General features: G+C 40.4%; 1 protein-coding gene across 1 annotated transcript in view; it reads left to right on the top strand.

The window, feature by feature from the left end:
- Window positions 1–1,180: 1,180 nt before the first annotated feature.
- Window positions 1,181–18,694, top strand: part of LOC117558422 (tensin-3-like) — a 36,902-nt gene continuing 19,388 nt past the window's right edge. Inside the window, 11 exon segments of the mRNA XM_034234618.1 lie at window positions 1,181–1,523; window positions 8,066–8,233; window positions 8,466–8,516; window positions 8,721–8,843; window positions 13,800–13,864; window positions 14,899–14,982; window positions 16,393–16,505; window positions 16,995–17,055; window positions 17,220–17,295; window positions 17,392–17,521; window positions 17,775–17,840. Coding sequence (XP_034090509.1) covers window positions 8,081–8,233; window positions 8,466–8,516; window positions 8,721–8,843; window positions 13,800–13,864; window positions 14,899–14,982; window positions 16,393–16,505; window positions 16,995–17,055; window positions 17,220–17,295; window positions 17,392–17,521; window positions 17,775–17,840 — 922 coding nt within the window. The 5' untranslated portion in view covers window positions 1,181–1,523; window positions 8,066–8,080.

Consider the following 18,694-nt stretch of genomic DNA (forward strand, 5'->3'; position numbering starts at 1 on the left):
ATGTATAACCTGATATTTAAAACATGCTAATCATGCTCAATATAAAACTATATACATGAACAAACATGGTTTCTATGGTTCAAGGCTTTTATTAGTCATACGTACATAGCTACAGTGTAGTTATGACGATGACAATCTTAGGTCACAGGCCTTGTTGGGTTATAAACAATGAGTATAAATGATCAAGCTCTACTTTGGCTTTAAGATAATTTAACTGCGTCAGCAAACTCCACTGGAGATTGGGATATTTTAACATACTGTAGTAGATAGCTCTCATCATTAAGACAAAAATAATACCTTATTTGCTAATTCCTTTTACTTGGAAAGTGCATTAGAGCAAAAACTATTGTTGCCAATAAATATACGGAATGAACCCCCCTAAAATTGTCATTAAGCCTACCACTGAACCACGATAATTATATTGACTGAGTTTTTAACATTAAAGATATTTTAGGTAAATTGTGATTTTGGGCTTGATGAATAAAACAGAATTGACATGTTTGTTTTGCTGTAGTAGACACTGTAGGTATAGGCTATAGGGGGAAAAGGCACTTATGGAAATATAGTACATATTTCCATACCAATCAGAATACTTTAATTATCCAGAGATTGGATTTTGTGACAGTTGCTTCATTTTAGAATACAATAAAATAAAATATAATAAAAATATTCACATTAACATAACAAATTAAAGTTAAAATGCACACATTCCTACTTCAACAACATTACATTATGTGAACATTTCTCTATATGACCAAGTGTCTTTTATTTACATTGTGTTAAAATAAGATGTAGATAAGATGCACTTTATTAATCCCAATTTGGGAAACATTTTTGTTACACGAGCATAAAACAAAACAAGGCACATAATAACAAATTAAAAGAGTATAATAAACTATTCTTAAATATAAACATCTCAAAATAGAAATAATAATAAACCAGCATTAGAGAGTAAGACAAATATACAGAAGACCATGAAGATAAAAATGTTTAATGATGTAATGGACTGTACACATATGAAGAGTTTTTGGGGGGTCCTGTTGGGGGGGGGGGGTGGCTGGAGGAAGTATCCGTCTGCGTGTGAGGGGTGAGGGTGAGAACAAATGGAGACAGGCATCGGTAGGAGGCCGTAGAGAGGGGAGGAAGTGTGGAAGGGGGAGGGAACAAGGGAGACAGCCCTAGCGGCACAGTGGGAGGACTATCCCATGCCAGGACTTGTGGCGGCTGCAGCGGCCCGGACTGAAGGAAGTGTGCAGGGGGGCTGAGCAGCAGAACAGCAGCAGACCAGGAACCGAACTCAGGCTTCCATTTTATCACCGACAGCCTCTGAAAAGGAGAGGACCGGGTCCAGCTGAGCACATTCCAGCAGAGGAAAATGAGCCTTTCAGCCTGCATTAAGCCTGTATGACGGGCTGAGGGCTCTCTGATCAGGACTGTACCCACTACTTCTGCAGCCTCGACTGACAAAGGGACACAGAGGAGAAAAACCCCAGAATCAAAGTGCTCGCTTTCTGTTTGAAAAGGTAAGGGCACTATGTTTGAACTTTTACACGGTCAATACTTAGCAGGGAGGCCTTTTTAAAACTAGGCTGGTCAGTATTTAAGGGCAGGATTAGTCTTTCAGACATTGTGGATTTAGTTTTCTCTTCTCTTCAGCTCTTTGCTCAGTCACATTTAATTGAGTTTGCTCAATTATTCAAAGTGCAAAACAGGCCACTGCCCTCTTTATTTATTTTGGCTCCGACTAAAACCAGAGATGTGTGTTTGTGTTTTGCTCCAGCTCCTCCAGCAGCACAGAGAAGGGACTCATTCAAACTGACCCAGCACTGATTCCCTGTTCAATGTGAACGAGTATTATTTAAAGTCTTTGAATTGAACTTCCTGAATCTTGGATTTAAATATGTGGGTCTTTTTTATCTTTTAAATGTCTTCCTCAATGAACTGTGTTTTGCAATGGCTATAATTTGGGGTTCCTTGCTATTGTGGGCTCTGGAGACCTTGTATAATGTGAAACACATGGGGCCATTCTTGTGGAAGACTTGTATCCAGTAGTCTGAAAAGTTCCAAAAGAAACCATGCGTTTGAATTTCTCAGTCGGTAGATAAATGATGTAGACAATCAGAACAAGAGTATGGTTTTTTTCTCTTTGAGCTACAGCTGCTGCGTGGTATTTGTGGCCCTAGGGCTGTGTTTCTCAGGCAGCCATTGTTGATGACATGTACAAGCGCCCTTACATCACAACAACTTCAACCCTCTTCACCTGAATATCAGTCACTCCTTTGGAAATCAGACACACACCTGCATTAACACCCTCTTTCTGTCAGGCAACATAAACCATGCAGGTTGTTCAGAACATTTTAAAGGCTAAACTCTTTCAAGATTAGCTTTAATTACAGACCCAGTAAGACAGGAGAAACATTTTTGAACCGGCAATTATAGCTTTTGTCCGTGGTTCAATTTGAAGTCAGTCGTATGAACAATATCTTGCCCCTCAAGGCGAAAAAAAAGGTGCATCAGAAAACCCAAAGTGTTAGGTGGTAATTACAAAGGGCTGGCAGGACGACAGATGAATGGGGATCCTGATGGTGTGGTTTGGACAGGTGGGTTGGCAGAAGGTTGGGGTTGTGTACTGTAAACAGAACACTGTGATCTAACCCTGGGAGGAACAGCATGGGACAGAGCGCTGGGGCATTTCACTTTGTCACGGCTGTGCCATGGCCACTTGGCTGACATGTGTAAGTCATTAAACAGAGAGAAGGAGACCAGAAGAAGGAAGGCTGTAACAGCTATAAAGAGAGTAGAGAAAAAGAGAGATGGAGGGAATGAGAGAGCGAGAGTTGGAACGTAATCCATTTTGGAACGCATTCCACATTGACCTTGGGATAGAAAACGGTAATTAGGGAGCACTTTAGGAGCCTTAAGGGTGCACAGATTTGCTCAGGGCTGTCATTTTTATTCCCTTCAACATATCTCATGAAAATGTGGGACAAATACATGTTAGAGTTCCAGGGTTACTAAATAAACGTACTAATAATACGCATCTCCCGCTTCCATGCCTCATGGTTTTGTTTATTTCAGTTCATTAGCAGTAAATGGGTGTCAAAGTCATTTTGTAAACATATAAAGCCCCTGACAGGAAAAGGCCAGAACAAACTGTGGGCGGCCTTGTCCCTCTCGGGGCCCTTCAACCAGCCTGTTATGTCACTGTGGACATGTTATCCCGCAGAATTGGCTCGTGCCAAGTATGAATACACGGCAGTTTGGAACAGTTAAGCTGAGGGTATCAAGGTGTTTTAGGTGGCTATTAGCTGTGAATGCTAAATTCCAAGTGGGGGCTACAGACAGATGACAATAGCAAGAAACAAATCTGTTCTGGTTGTAAAACTCCTGTCATCTGATTGAGTTGTAAACAGGCAGATAATGATATGTTCATGTGCTGGGAAACAAATAAAGAGTAGGAAATAAAAAGCTACCTTTAGTAAAAAAGGTTAAAACATTTTACAATCCAGCCCTGCCGGCAGCTAGAATTCCTGAAGCATTTATGGCACTTAAGCTGTTACTAAGGTTTGCAGACAAGCAGTTTAGGAGGTCATTAATCTGTCCCGAGTCTCCCAAGAGGCAGAGGTGTGTAGCAGCTTTTTCCATAGGTCCAAAACAGAGTGGGTTGGATGAGCTTTATCACCCCTCTTTGAATCCAACCTCTCAAAAGCTGCAGCTCTGTTCCAGTGAACGTTTGTGTTGAGTTGGGGTTTTGTGCTCCAAGGAATATCAGTGCATTCATTTTTGGTTTCAGACACATATTTTCGTTTTAATGGACCTATAAAAATATAAGTTGTCACATAATTGAGGCCTTTACCTCAACATGTCAATCATAAACTAGAAGCCGGAGCCAACAGAAGCATTTCAATTTATCATTGAAGTGTGATGGGGAGAGGGGGTTGCCTTAATTGCTTTCATATGTTTGCAGACATAATGTTGAGGACATTTGAGTTTTCTTTTATTTATTTAAAACACCTTTTACTAATTGGCAACCTATCTATTGAAATGTTGATTGAGTTAAGTAGATTTATATATATATATTTTCAGTAAAAAATAGATTAAAGTTTCTCCATCGCAGCTTTTTTCAAGTAATTATTGAACACATTTTAGCTTTAAATCATTTGGTGGGCTTTGATAGTGAATTGCAATTAGAATTCGTCATTGTTTATACATTTTACAAACTTAATACTGAACCAAAAAGGAATTGATGCCTTCATTGATAACAACAATACAAGTATCCCACTATTAATTACATCTTAACCTTTCTGTTTCACTGATCTTTTATCAGGGTTGATAACTTTATCTCATGACTCATGTCTATAAGAATATGCACTTCCTTTGTGTTCCTTCCCTTATGTACCCAAGACACTCTACACTGTATTTTCTCTTCCAGTGGTTTGCACAAATATGTAAAAGCAATCTGCACTGTGATGGCCACACTGAGATTGCTAATGGAAAATACAGTCTATGGAGCCTAGACATGTAGCAACCGGCCTGATCACATACAAACAAACTTTTGCGTAAATGGATTCGGTTGCTGTGGCTCAACCCCAGGCTCGGGAGATTCTTTATTATTTGTGACAGACAAGCATGCAAAGTCTTTGCCAACTGTTGTTACTTACCACAGTGTACTCACTAAGTAAAAACAGCTATGAGGTCACTGTTGGCATGATTTAACCCTTTTGGGCTGACGAACTGATGTCTGGATTCTGAGACGGTTCTCTCTGCTGTTTATGTCGCATTACATGATGCCGCCTCCTTCATCTCATGGTTCACCTGCTCATACAAAATGGAAGATTCCATACAGAGGTAGGCCTACAGGCAGGTGAAGGGTGTGGCTCTTGAAATAGATTCATCCCAGCTCTTTAATGTGCCTTCCCGCTTGGCCTTCCCTGCATTTCTTCAACACATAAATGGAATGTTTGATTAACTTATTCTTAGCGTTCTTCTGGGTACTTGAAAGAAAGGCATTTGGAGCTGGTCCCAAGTGATGGTCATGCATGTGTGAATGTGGCTGACAGCACCCACGCAGCCTAGTCAAGCTCTTACCTGCAGGGTTGGAGCTAGGGGAGCCAGACACACCCTAATCCCCCAACATCCTGACCTCGGTAAACCTGTCGCAGCTTGTTCACCGAAAAACCTGGCAACCCGTTTTTTCTCCAATCTCTCTGCCTACCCCGCTACTCTACCAGCCTGACTCTCCCAGTGCCATGGGTGGGCTCAGGATTTGAGTTCCTTGGCACTGCTTATTCTGCCTTTGTGAGCTAATGCTGCGCCTCAAACCAGGAACAAAAGCAGTCAGTGCAAATTAAAGACCAATTATCTTTAGTGCGTGCTGGGGCACGTCGCTCATGTTAGCTTGAATGATGAGTGGGAGAAATGAGAGGTCTAGTAGCAAAAGGATGTTGTTCTGCAGTGTGAATACTGCAGGAGAAATTATCAAGCCACAAATTGATATTTTAAAAGTTTTATGTGTTTTCGTTTTTAAATAATGTGATGTTAACTACTTGTGTGCATCTTTATGGGTTTTATCTGAGTTGGATGAAACCTTTATTTACCTTTTTGTTTAGTTACCTTGAAAGTTCTTATGTAATTGATTATTTAATAGTTTGACTTTTGAAGCGTCTTTGAGTTTTTAGAAAAGCGCTATATAAGTGTCATGTATTATTATTATTAAGCTTATTTGCTTTTTCGGCAAGAATGCGAATATGCCTATTTTCCAGAATGTCAAACTTAATACAAAAATATTTTAAACAGATTTGTATACACCAAATTAATTAATGTTTTTTCCCACTCTTGGATCACATTGAGGTTAAGTGTAGGTTAGATGTCTTTCCCATCTCTAGTTAGCAGAGTACTCTGACACTTCCAAAACATTACTAAGCCTCCTTCCCATGCCCCTGCCCTGGAGAGACACAAAGCCGACCTGTTCATTCATTTCCCATTAGTCAACAGTTTTTCCTTTAGAGTCTCAGGGGAAATAGACTAACCCCACCATTAATTCCAACAATCCCCGAGGACCTCTTTGCCCCGCTCCCACCACCTCCACCAACACACACACACGCACAAAACACCCAGCCCTGTTTCCCCAAGTGATGACCTCTTCATACACATGGCCTCTTTCATTCCGCTCTGAGGGTTGGTTTAAGCCGTGGCCACACTGTCCCTGGTTTATGGCTCCCTCTCTGGCCCCCTTCAAAGTGTCGGGCTGTAGCCTGCAGTCGTTGCAGTCTTAATTGACGGACACATTCTTGAGAGTGGATCATTTAATCACAACAAACAATTTGAGTCATTCAAGAAGGATGATGATATCTCTGGCAGTGTTCGGAGTGTGTGTGTGTGTGTGTGTGTGTGTGTGTGTGTGTGTGTGTGTGTGTGTGTGTGTGTGTGTGTGTGGTGTGTGTGTGTGTGTGTGTGTGTGTGTGTGTGTGTGTGTGTGTGTGTGTGTGTGTGTGTGTGTGTGTGTGTGTGTGTGTGTGTGTGTGTGTGTGTGTGTGTGTGTGTGTGTGTGTGTGTGTGTGTGTGTGTGTGTGTGTGTGTGTGTGGTGGTGGGTGTTGAAACATTTATCAAGGTCTGTTGATCAGTTTATTTTTTTTAAATGCTACACATGAGTTAAGTTGTTTTCTAAGTCATGGGCACGCAGCTAATTCTTGCGTACTCAAAAGGTAGGTAGGTTGGGCTTGCTGTATGACAATAATCTAATATATAGAAATAGGAACTATACAAGATACATTCAGCTAACACTACAAGTTGAGCAGTGCACATAAGGTACATTGTTTTACTTCAACTAATACCACAATACTGTTGCAAGTGAAGTGATAAAGTTGTGTGATTATTAGCCAAAATATAGTATATGTAATATTATATAATCCACTCTAACAGCATACATCAGAATAATACACCATATGATAAATTAATGATAGCAAGTGTTGGTCTGTATTTATATATAAATGTGATACAATAATGTAATAAAATTGCACAACATATAACATATAAATGGAACATATACAATGTGATCTAATTAGAGGTTATTATAACAATTTCTAAATAATTCAAATAATATATAGTCATTTCATTGTATTTGGTGTCTCATATTTCCAAATCAGTCCAAAAATAAACAAGATTTTGTCATCGTACTTTTTGGCAGAGTATATTTTGTTATTTTATGAAATGTCAAAAAGGGTCAGTTGTCATTTCTTATATGATAAAATTAACATTATAAAGGAAATGCATGTAAAATAAATCCACATTTATTAATTTCACAATCATAATAATAAATACTCAGGGAAGCAGCCAATCCTCATAATAAACTGGAAAAGCAACAAAGATATTTGGTGTGTAAACTCAATATAAAAGCAGTTTGTTTGATTTATTGATGGATTGGCTAATAGCATCAGCACAAGTGATGGCCGCAGGCAACACTTTTCTATTACACGGCTGACAACCCGCACAGAGCATACAGAGATGACTAGATAAGAGAATAAGGGATGTGTTTGTGGATGTGCTCTCTCCAGACTACCACCGCAGGAAGTGCATGGCCATGAGGTCACAGGGACACGGCATCCCTCAGGGATTTACAGCAACTGGTTCTAACCGGTGTTGTTTGAAAGTTATTTTTGGTCTTTGTCACTGTTGTTCCGACTGACTGACATTGGGTGTTAGATTGCTGGTGTTCAACCTTTTGATAGCACTGCTCTGTATTTATTGTTTGCAATGGTGATAAGAGGCACTCATCTCTCACATGTTCAAAAGCCCTTGATATATTGTTCCGTTACAAAAAGTACTGTGTGTGTGACTCACAATGTTGACCGTTTTTTGTGCAAACAAGACACCCTCTGTTGTACAATCTGGAATTGAGGTCGATCTCTAAAGATTTACCGCGGCAGACTTGGACACAATGACTAAAGCTGTGGACATTGACCACCAAATATTGACTTGAGCAAAGTCCCTTGCTTTAAGCGGGAACGGTTTGAGGTTATTAAAGTGCCTGACCCACCTGCGTCTCTTAATTTTTTTTTTCAACAGGAAGATCCAAGATTCATGATGGAGGAGGGATATGAACTCGACCTGACGTACATCACAGAGCGCATCATTGCCGTGTCCTTCCCCCGGGGCTGCACAGAGGAGATCTACTCTCACAATCTGAAGGATGTCACACGAATGCTCAAGTGCAAGCATGCCGATAATTACCTGGTCAGTGCTCCTCCATGTGCTGCTCACCTAGAAATAAGCTCAAGTATCAAAGTGCAAACCGTATTGGTGTCAGGGCTGATGGGCCTACATAGGATATTGACATGAGAGTATTGATCTCAAAGTGCATAGTGCATCTTCACTCGTATAAATGTAGGAACCAGTGTTAAAGCAGAATGCAATAATCTTAAAGACAACATTTCAAGTCATTGACTTTGTCATGTGTTCTCTTTAGATTATCAACCTGTCAGAGAAAAGACATGATCTCACTAAAATGAACCCAAAGGTAAGTTTACTGTGTCCTCTATAAAGTAAAATAAAATAATAAATTACATCAATACCCAAAAGAACAAATACAATTAATTTTAATGGCAAAATAGAGTTAGGTTCAAACTCTTTGTCAACTCTGTGCAACCAGCTACAGTAAACAGTCTAATCTAGATTGTTAATGCACTACTGTATGTGTTAAGAGTGTGTGATGTGTTTTCAGACTCTGGATACAGGCTGGCCTGACATGCACGCTCCACCCCTGGATAAGATCTGCACCATCTGTAAGGCCATGGAGAGCTGGCTCAATGCTGACCCCCTTCATGTGGTGGTGATACACTGCAGGGTGAGCATGAAGCGTTTGTTTTGTATCAGTTTTAGTTCTGCTTTATTTAGTGGGAATGCTGATACAGCATTCCCACTATCTGTTATGCTACGCACAAAATTATTTATTATTCCGCCGGGTTATTTTGCACCTCTTCTTCTCCCACATTCCACATCGCAGAAACTCCGTTCAAACATCAAAACGTTCAGCTCGGTCGGGAATCGATGGCTATTACTTTTCTCATTCATAACCTTCATAATTCCAGAGATACATCCCATAATTCATCACATTTTTAACATGGAAGTCAATGGAGAAACTCTTCAGACTTGAACAATCTTCATGCAATTTCAACTGCTAACTGCTCCTTCATACTTTCACTCAGAAACCTCATTCCAACTTTAAAATGTTACACATCTTTCTGACATTATTTTTGTAACACAACTTTTAAATCTGATTCGTACTTTTAGAGATTTTAAACATTGTTCAGACCTTGGTAAAGAGGCCTTCTTCAGATTTTAGAGTGCGTGATGTCACAGCTAAAGTGGAGGACAGATTTAATTTTGCCTTCATATTTTCTTTTAAACCTGCCATAATTCCCAAACCCTACATTCCTGAGACATAATCTTTCATGACAAACGTAGGAAAACATCTCGTAGCTTTAAAAAATAAATAAAAATTATGCAAAATAATTAAACAAAATGCCTCTTGAGGGCATGAAGTGACAAAAACGTTCAACATGTCTCCATTAAACCCCATTGTAAATTCAGCCTCATCTTTCCCCACCACAGCAGCCGCACACCTTTTGTTAATCTGCCAAAAAGGCCACATTATTAACCCGAAAGTACACAAAAAGTACATTTCAGATGCTCAAGTTCCTTGACATGCTTCGCGCTTTGAAATTTCACCGATATCTGTTACGGTTCTTCAACAAAACGTTCACATGTAAGAGGTTTATCTCTCATTCAGAACAATGAAAATGTTCTCCTCTCACCAGAGATGGGGACTCGAGTCTGTGACTCGGACTCGAGTCGCACTTAAGTCGCACACACAGAGACTTCAGACTTGACTTGGACTCCTGCTCAAAAGACTTCGGACTCGACTTGGACTCGTGTTTTGGGACTCGTGAACAATCATTGTGTTTTCTATTTTTGGCGTATTAAAGGTGGGGTAGGTAAGTTTGAGAAACCGGCTCGAGATCGCTAGAATTTGAAAATACACAACCGGAGAAAATCTGCCACTTCCTCACAGAGCCCCTCCTCCAACACACACGAACGCGCACATGACCAATGAGGGCACGAGATAAGTTTGTGCCCCGATGGAAGGCTGACAGGCAGGTAGGCCATCCAGTTACTTTAGCCGGGCCGGCTATCGGGATGTTAAGAGCATTCCATGGAATATAACAAAAAGTGTATCTCGAGCCGGTTTCTCAAACTTACCTACACCACCTTTAACATTAACATCATGGTAACACCATGGCGACCGGCGGCACACCTGCAGCTGTACCGCTTGTAATTAGGTTCAACTATAAAAACTTCGAACAAAACGCCGGCGGCACCAACAAAAGGAGCGCACACTGCAAAGTCTGCAATATTAAAATCAAGGATGCTGGTGCAACAACGTCACTTGAAAACTCACCCGGAGAGGTCAGTCACATTAACGCATATGGACGGTTACCAAACATGTTTAGCTCAGCATCAGCTATGTAATGTTAACTTAGCTTGCTAATAGCTTTGTAACTGAATATTTGAAAAGATGAGTGAATGTTTGCTTGTCACACTTGTTTGCGTTGAGTGGCGTTGACATCCAACTCTTGACATGACATAAAAAAGGTCGGTAACGTTAATCATTACGTTCCGCTGCCACCATCTACTGGCTAACGTTAAACGTAGAAAAATACATAGTTACATACATAAATACATCTGTCGGTTTATAGGCAGGTTACAGGTTTATTGTTGACCACGTAACGTTAATGTTACAGGTTTATCAGGTTACCATTACACTGGGTTTGAGTGAGAGGATAGAGGAATATGTTTATTTATAGTAGACTTAAAATATGTAATTAGAGACCCAGTGTAATTAAACAATACGGTTGCAGAGGTCACATTTTAACATGTTTGTCCACTGGCCAAATGGCTAGCCTAGTGAATGATGAAATGTTACCAGCCACTCAATAGATTGCCATTGTTATTTGTGGCTGGTGCGTGCAACATACAGTACCAGCCACTTGCATGATTTACCAGCATTTGGCTGGTAAATGGTGTTAATGGTAGATATCTCTTTTGGAACAGGTCATGTTTTAATATCACCAGTTCAGTATATTTCAGATAATATTGCAGCAATAGTTTTTTAGTTGCAAATGGCACAGAACAAATGTTAACTTTTAAGTACTTTTAACACAGTTTCCCTGCGGGGGATTAATAAAGTATTTGTGATACTGATTTCTGATTCTGAAGTGTTTTGCTTATAAGTTGTTTGCATTTAGCTAAAGTGTGATGTTTTTCCTCATATTGCATTGCAATAGCCTGTTTAAAGTGATCATATAACAAACAACTAATCAGTACTGATACTGTATGCTAATAGATATAGGAGTGATAATAATACAGTAAATGCTTTGAATGTCTTAGATATAGCTGTGCAGTATTCTTAACAGACTGGATAGCAGCAGACAATAGAAGGCTTATTACAACCAGAAGAGACTTTTATTTTTTAGAGACTTGAGACTTGACTTGGACTCGTGACCAAAGACTTGAGACTTGACTTGGACTCGTGACCAAAGACTTGAGACTTGATCAAGTCTCACCCCACAAAGACTTGAGACTTGACTTGGACTCGTGACCAAAGACTTGAGACTTGACTTGGACTTGCAAAAAAAGACTTCTGAACATCTCTGCCTCTCACTGATTACTGCACATCACCATGGAAACCTTTGATCTCTGGACACGTCGTTAGCTCAAATATAAACACCTGTGTCATGGAACACGATGATGTCATAACTCCAACTGACATGCTCAGAGAAGCAGACTTCAAATAATGGTTAATGGTCCTGCCCTCAACAGCTCTACGTCAATTATGGAGTGTCATCATATGCCGTTTCCATGGAAACGCATCCCTCGCCATAAAACACGATGTCGCTGTAACTCCAATGGACATGGTCCGATTGTCCCCCAAACTTCGCTTGTATATCACCGGTCCATGCCACAACAGCTTTACGCCAAATCTGAGATCTCACCATATGCTGTTGCCATGGAAACACATCCCTCGCCATAAAACACGATGTCGCTGTAGCTCCAATGGACACGGTCCGGTCGTCCCACAATCTTCACCTGTATATCACCTCTCCATAGGAGAGCATCCCTCGCCATAAAAGACAATGTTGCTATAACTCCTATGAACATTTTCAAAAAGTGCTCAAACTTCACATGCTAACAGTCCAGCCGTGAAGACATCTACGGGACAGTTTTGATAATTCTTCAAATGCCATTGCCATGGCAACACAATGCTCACCATGAAACACGGTTTTCTCATAACTTCTGTGAAAATGCTCCAAACGGCCCAAAACTTCACAGGTTTGGTAACAATGCAGCCATCAACGCATCTAAGCGTATTATGGGATGTCATCAAATGCTGTTGGCATGGCGACAGATCATTCGCCATCAAGTTAGTTCAAAAGTTTGCAGTTCAAATATTCTGCTGCTTTTCTAAGCCTTTTTACTTTATTTTCTTCTCTCATCACACATTCAAGCCCCCAGTGTTCAGTATCATTTCAATCTCAATTCTTCACTTTCTTCTTACACATTACATTTCAGCATAGCAGTTCAGCGTCAGCTTTTCAGCATAAAGCATTCCCACTATCAATTTCTTCAGGAATTGCATTCTCTAGTTAATCAAGCAATCTCTCAAAATTTGATATTATTTTAAATGTTTTGTCATAACATATTTCTGAAGTCTATTTTGTTGCTCTTTTGCCCTAAAAACCTAATATTTTAAGTATTTCTCTATGACTTTCAGTATTCATGACATCATATTCATATTCTAATACAAACTGCCTGAAATCCTGAGGTCCGCCCCAACCCTGGGTTCTTTTAAATCGAGGTTAAAAATCTTTCTTTTTAACACAGCCTAACGTGAGATCCTTTAACCGTGCCTTATCATTGCACTTTTAGCTGCAGCCAGTATTTTATCGCTTTTATGAATTCTTTTTTTTGTTTGTTTTTGTTTGTGTTTCCCGTTCTAGCTCAGTGCTAGAGCTTTTCTGGTTCGGAACCGTTTTTTCTTTTCAGCCCCCGCTTTGTTCACACCGCCCAGAGCCCGAGTGGTATTGCGTCATGACGTAACCGTTTACGTGCCTGCTTCATAAAGCCAAACCGCGCGGAAACCCCTCACATCGACAACAACAACAATGGCCGATTGTATTGAAGCGCTATTCGTTTTTGTTTTGCTCTGTTTGCTTTGTGTACAAACTGGATAAAACGCGGGCTTTTTGTTGTTGTTCAGGAGGTTGATCCCGCCCCTGCCCCCGACGTAAGTGTGACGTATGCGGTTCTTGCTTCTAGACCGACAATGTTTTGGTGCTTGAAAAGCACTGGTTTTCGGAGCTTAGAGGCGACTCCGCTGCGGTGTGAACAGGAAAAAAACTGTGCTTTTCAGGCTCTAGCTCCGAACCGGCCCTGGAACCGCGTTGGTGTGAAAGGGGCATGAGTCTTAAAATGTGCTATAAACTAACCCTGAACCTTGAACCTTAATAAAAAATGCTAAATCAAGATTGGTGGAGAGAAATATGTGACTTTTTTTCTCTAAGCTGGCCATGTCACAGATATAGACTAACAGATTTCATGGAAAAACAACAATGATGTTCTAATTTTTGCAAAAAAAACATGTGGTGGAAATGTTCCCAGACAATGTATAATCCTATCACTCACAACAGTAAGTGATAAAGTGCTGCATGTGTAGTGAATCATCTCTCTCTTCTTTCTTCAGGGCGGCAAGGGTCGAATCGGTGTTGTCATCTCATCCTTTGTGCATTTCACCGACATATCAGCCAGGTAACCACTACAACGAGTCACAGTTTTCTTGTAATGTTGCTATAAATGTTTGCTCTTAAGTCAGGATCTATCATAAAAGAATGTGCTGACTCATTGTTGTCACAACAACACACAACAGTTTCTGAAGACTCATTCTGTAGACCACAAAACATGTCATTACCCAACCACAGCTCATTTTTTAGCTACTCTGATTTAGCGTCATAGTGTGAGTCAAAGAAAAGTTTTAAAAATTCAAAAGAAAACCACACACTTTAAGCCATAATTCACCCCATATTGAATTGCATGAATCAGCATTGAAACATGTTAGTTACTGTAACAGCTCCTGGCCACAGTGTCAGTTTCATGAAATCTATTCATCGTGAAGAAAACCGATTCAAATTTTCAAACCATTGTCATTCCCTAATCCTCAAAGTAAAGATACACAGCAAACGTTAGGAGAGGCTGCCTGGTGTTTTACCGCTGTGTAGATCCTCTCTGCACACAGCAGTCACTGTGGCATTAGCACACATTCACCTTCGATTTAGCCTCGGCTTCCCTTAGTGTTTGAGGAAGACCGGGAAAGTAAGGCAAATGCGAAAGACAGAGGGCAAAATAGAAAGAGGAAAAGATAGGAAAACAATGAGGCAGATTTACAATGGAATAGATTTGTGGGGGTGTGGGGAGGAAAGGGAGAGGCTCGACGAGAGAGAAACAGAGCTGTGGTGAAAAGGCTCCAGCGCCTGTTGGTTTTAGGTCTGACTGAATAGCAGGGCTGTGCACACACTCTGGCCTCTCTCTGTCCTCCTCTCCCCCTCCGTGTTTACTTAAGGCTGGCATTCTCTTCCTCTCTGCTGGAATCCCCTGTCTCTCCGGTTACTTTCACTCTTGTCCATTAAGCATTTGTATATATGTGTGAGTGTGTGTTGCTGTGTGTCTGTTTTGTCCTAATTTAAGTTAGGGTTACTACCATTCAATTATAGAGCAGCAAAGTGTAATCTCTCTCTTGAGTCATAATTACCTAAAGTGCTTAATGTGTCTCACTGTCTCCCTCAAAGTGCTGATCAGGCGTTGGACCGCTTTGCGATGAGGAAATACTACGATGATAAGGTCTCAGCTTTGATGACACCCTCGCAGAAACGGTAAGACCCAAAACTCGAACACGCCCTTCTTCATAGCAGCATGCGTTTACTGTATATGTGTGTTGTTTGACTCGTGCTTTGTTGACTAAACACATTCATGTCACAGACCCACCTGATTCAATACAAATATGCATGTCCCACTGCTGTTAATCTACTTGTTCACTCATTGGGGATCATTGTAATGAAAATGAGACCCCATGGTGAGGTGGTGTAATCCTAACCCTATGTACCACTTTGAATCTCACAGTGATAGCTCTTATGTAGAACTGGTTTCTCAATTATTTTTAATTCCAGTCCTTCGAAACTGTCTCGTCCCCAAGTTTAAGTGAGGTTAAGCAATAACAACATGGACAGATGAGACCAATCAGAATGTCTGGCTAACCTTCTAACTGTCTTACACCAGTGCTGATTTTTTTGCTTAAAGTACAAAAAACATAGATACTTTTTGCATTGCTTTGTTTGAAGAATATAAACATGTTTCCTCAAATGTTAAATGGTGTTTTAAAGGAACTGTTGGGATATACTGTATCAATGATCGATTTCTTGCTGAGAGCTAGATGAGAAGATCGATACCCTTCTGATGTTTGTACATTACATATAAAGCTACAGCCAGCAGCCGATTAGCTTAGTTTAGCATAAGGATTTTGGGGAAAATACTAACTGCTAGAATATTAAGCTTCTGCCTAGCTTTGTATTCAACATGAACAGTATTGATCTTCTCATCTAATTTTAAAGCAAATAAGAGTACTTTCGAAAATGTTGAACTATTGAGGAAAACAACCCCAATGATATGATAGATATCTGACATGTGATGTGACTAACGCTTTTATCCAAAGCGTCGTACATACACTTTAATCAGTAGACAGTATGCCATCAGAAACAACTTGGGGTTAGATATCTTCCCCAAGGACACTGCCATCAAACCACTGACACTCTGATTAGATCATTGCATGTAACCCCTGAGTCATCATCTCTAGTTCATACTTGGGGATAACCTTTTTTGATAAATTGTGACACACAAATTACAAGCTTGTCTCTGAAAATGTGGACATTTGCCAGTCAGGGAAGGTCTTACGAAAATACATAATTAATTTGCATATTGGAAAATACAGTATCCAGTGTTAGTGGAGATTGACCCATACTAGGGATATCTTGGCCCTGTGTTTCAGTAGTTAGGAGCATTCCTGTTGCTTTGTAGTATCATTTTAACAGGAGCAGCTGTCTAAAACATCGGCCTCAGTTAAGTCTAAATGCAGTCTAATATTTGCACTGTTTTGGTCAGCAGATGTTTTTCAAAAAAAAAGGGGACTTCTTGACACATTTTGAACTGATACTCTTGAATGTTGACCATAGGAATACTGACAATAGTCCTGCACAATATTAACATCCACCTTTCTGCGTCCATGTCAGGTATGTTTGGATCCTCAACAGTCTTCTAAGTGGATCCATGAAGATCAATGCCTCACCCTTGTTCCTGCACTGCGTCATTCTTCATGGGATCCCAAACTTCGACGCCACTGGAGGTTAGACTCATTTTGTTTACCACTACACACAGCTGCTACTCCAAATGAAAATACAGTCGCTGCCACCATGACGGCATAAAAGAACCCAGACACAACCACTTCAGAGCCAGAGCAGTAAACAAGATGGAGACTTATCTGTACTTTATAGTTTTTTCCAACACACATGCATGCTCAGACAGATAGAGGCACTTACATAAACAAGACAGGAGAGAACAACGTGTTTATGGGTTCCCAGTAAACTCATGGGAATTCACATCCATGTTTGCATGCAAATTGCTATTTTCACTATTTTCACTGAAACAACAGAGGTGTTCGTCACATCGTGGACATTAAATCCCTTTCTCACAACAACAGCTTATCACACATGCTGTGGTCAAAACAACATGAGAAGGCACTCTTGATTATCTTACCTATCAGAGTTCTTTAGGCCATAGTATCAGTGCACATATCTTTTATGTTTTTATTTAATGTATCTTTTTTTCTCTACAGTTTGTCGTCCCTACATCAAGGTTTACCAGGGAATGCAAGCAGTGTATTCATCTGGAATCTAGTAAGTGGCTTACACAGTGGTACAGTAACTTGACAATCGGAAAACATCTAACCAATGTTCTGTTTTATTTACTTTAATGCAGATTATATTCAGAGTCACTGCTTTCTGTAAATATGAGTGATTGCTTCTAACTTTGACTCACTTCTCTGTTGTTTTTCGTTCAGTCACATTGGTCCGGGCCACAGAGACCGTGTATGCATCACCCTGGAGCCTGCCCAGCTTCTAAAAGGAGACATTATGGTACGAATAAAAACCAAAAACAACATGCCTTCTCAGAGTTTGCAACATCAGTTTTAGATTTTGAGTAATCCCAATATTTTGTGTTTTCTTTTGCAGATTAAATGCTATCACAAGAGTGCCGTCACCTCAGAACGTGAAGTTATTTTCCGGGTGCAGTTCCACACGGGAGCAGTGCAGGGCTACAACCTGATGTTTGAAAAGGAGGACATGGAGACTGCCAACAAAGGTAGACTCAAGAAAAAAATACCCTGAGAGCAGGTCTCAACGTGCTGCCGCATGTTTACGAGGACTTCTCTGCTCCACGCAGCACCTGAAGGGCTCAGTCTGGGTTTCATTTAGACCTCGTGCTTTGAGACCAATAATCTTGTTTTCCAAAACATGTTACGTGTACTGAGAGTATCATACTTGCAGACAACACCATTCATCCTTCCACTTCTGAAAAGCCCCACTAATAGCATTCCTGTGTGCTTACATTCCAGATCCCAGATTTGCAGATTATGGTAAAGTGGAGCTGGTCTTCTCCGAGGGACCAGAGAAAATCCCAGGTAGATTCCTAACCCTTCAAGTTGTTTTTATTAAAAGCGGCTACAGGGAGAGGTATTTGGAAAAGCACACCAAGAACTTTCTCCATTTCTCCCTTCATGTTATCCTGTGCTCTGTACTTCCCCCTCTGCCCCCTGGTGAGAAGGGATGTGGAATGCTGCAGAGGGGAAATGTAGTGTGAAGTGTGTGCTGACAGAGAGGTAAAAAAGCACAACATGTGCTGCCCCAGAGCCCCACTGGAGTGGAACTATGGTGTGTGGGTGTATGGGCCCCCCAAAATATGATGTGGATACGATTTCAATCTACAACATCAGGGGTGAAAGCAAAACCTTGAATGAAACGTGTTTGGAGCTGATTTGTTGTTATTAGCCGATTCATTTCTTATTTTAATGGTTTACTTCGGAAGTTCGCTTTCTTGTCAAAAATTTCATAAAAAGTTGATATCACTCCCACTGTCTTTTCTAAGTTCTAAATGTGACGCTAGAGGCAGTGGACAGATATTTCTGCTTAGCATAGAGACTGGAGAACAACCACCTCTAAAGCTCACTCATTTACAAAACATAATTGTTTCTGTAATCCTTACAAAAACAGAAATGTAAAAGTTTTATCACACGATTTCTTGACATCTTAATGTTTTACCTTGTTTTAGTGCTAAAGGCTGATTTTATTTTTACCGTAGGAGAGAAGCAAGCTCGCGGTTTCCCTCTTTTTGCCTTAGTCATTAAGCTACACTGACGGGCCCCCTTTTAACACACTGACATGTGAAAAGGAATTTAAGTTCTCAACTCACTCTCATCAAGAACGTAAATACGTGTTTTCCCCACAAAGAAATGACTTTTCCTGCAAATCTTTGTAC

Source organism: Gymnodraco acuticeps, unplaced genomic scaffold, assembly GCF_902827175.1.
Source record: "Gymnodraco acuticeps unplaced genomic scaffold, fGymAcu1.1, whole genome shotgun sequence".
Classification (NCBI taxonomy): Eukaryota; Metazoa; Chordata; class Actinopteri; order Perciformes; family Bathydraconidae; genus Gymnodraco; species Gymnodraco acuticeps.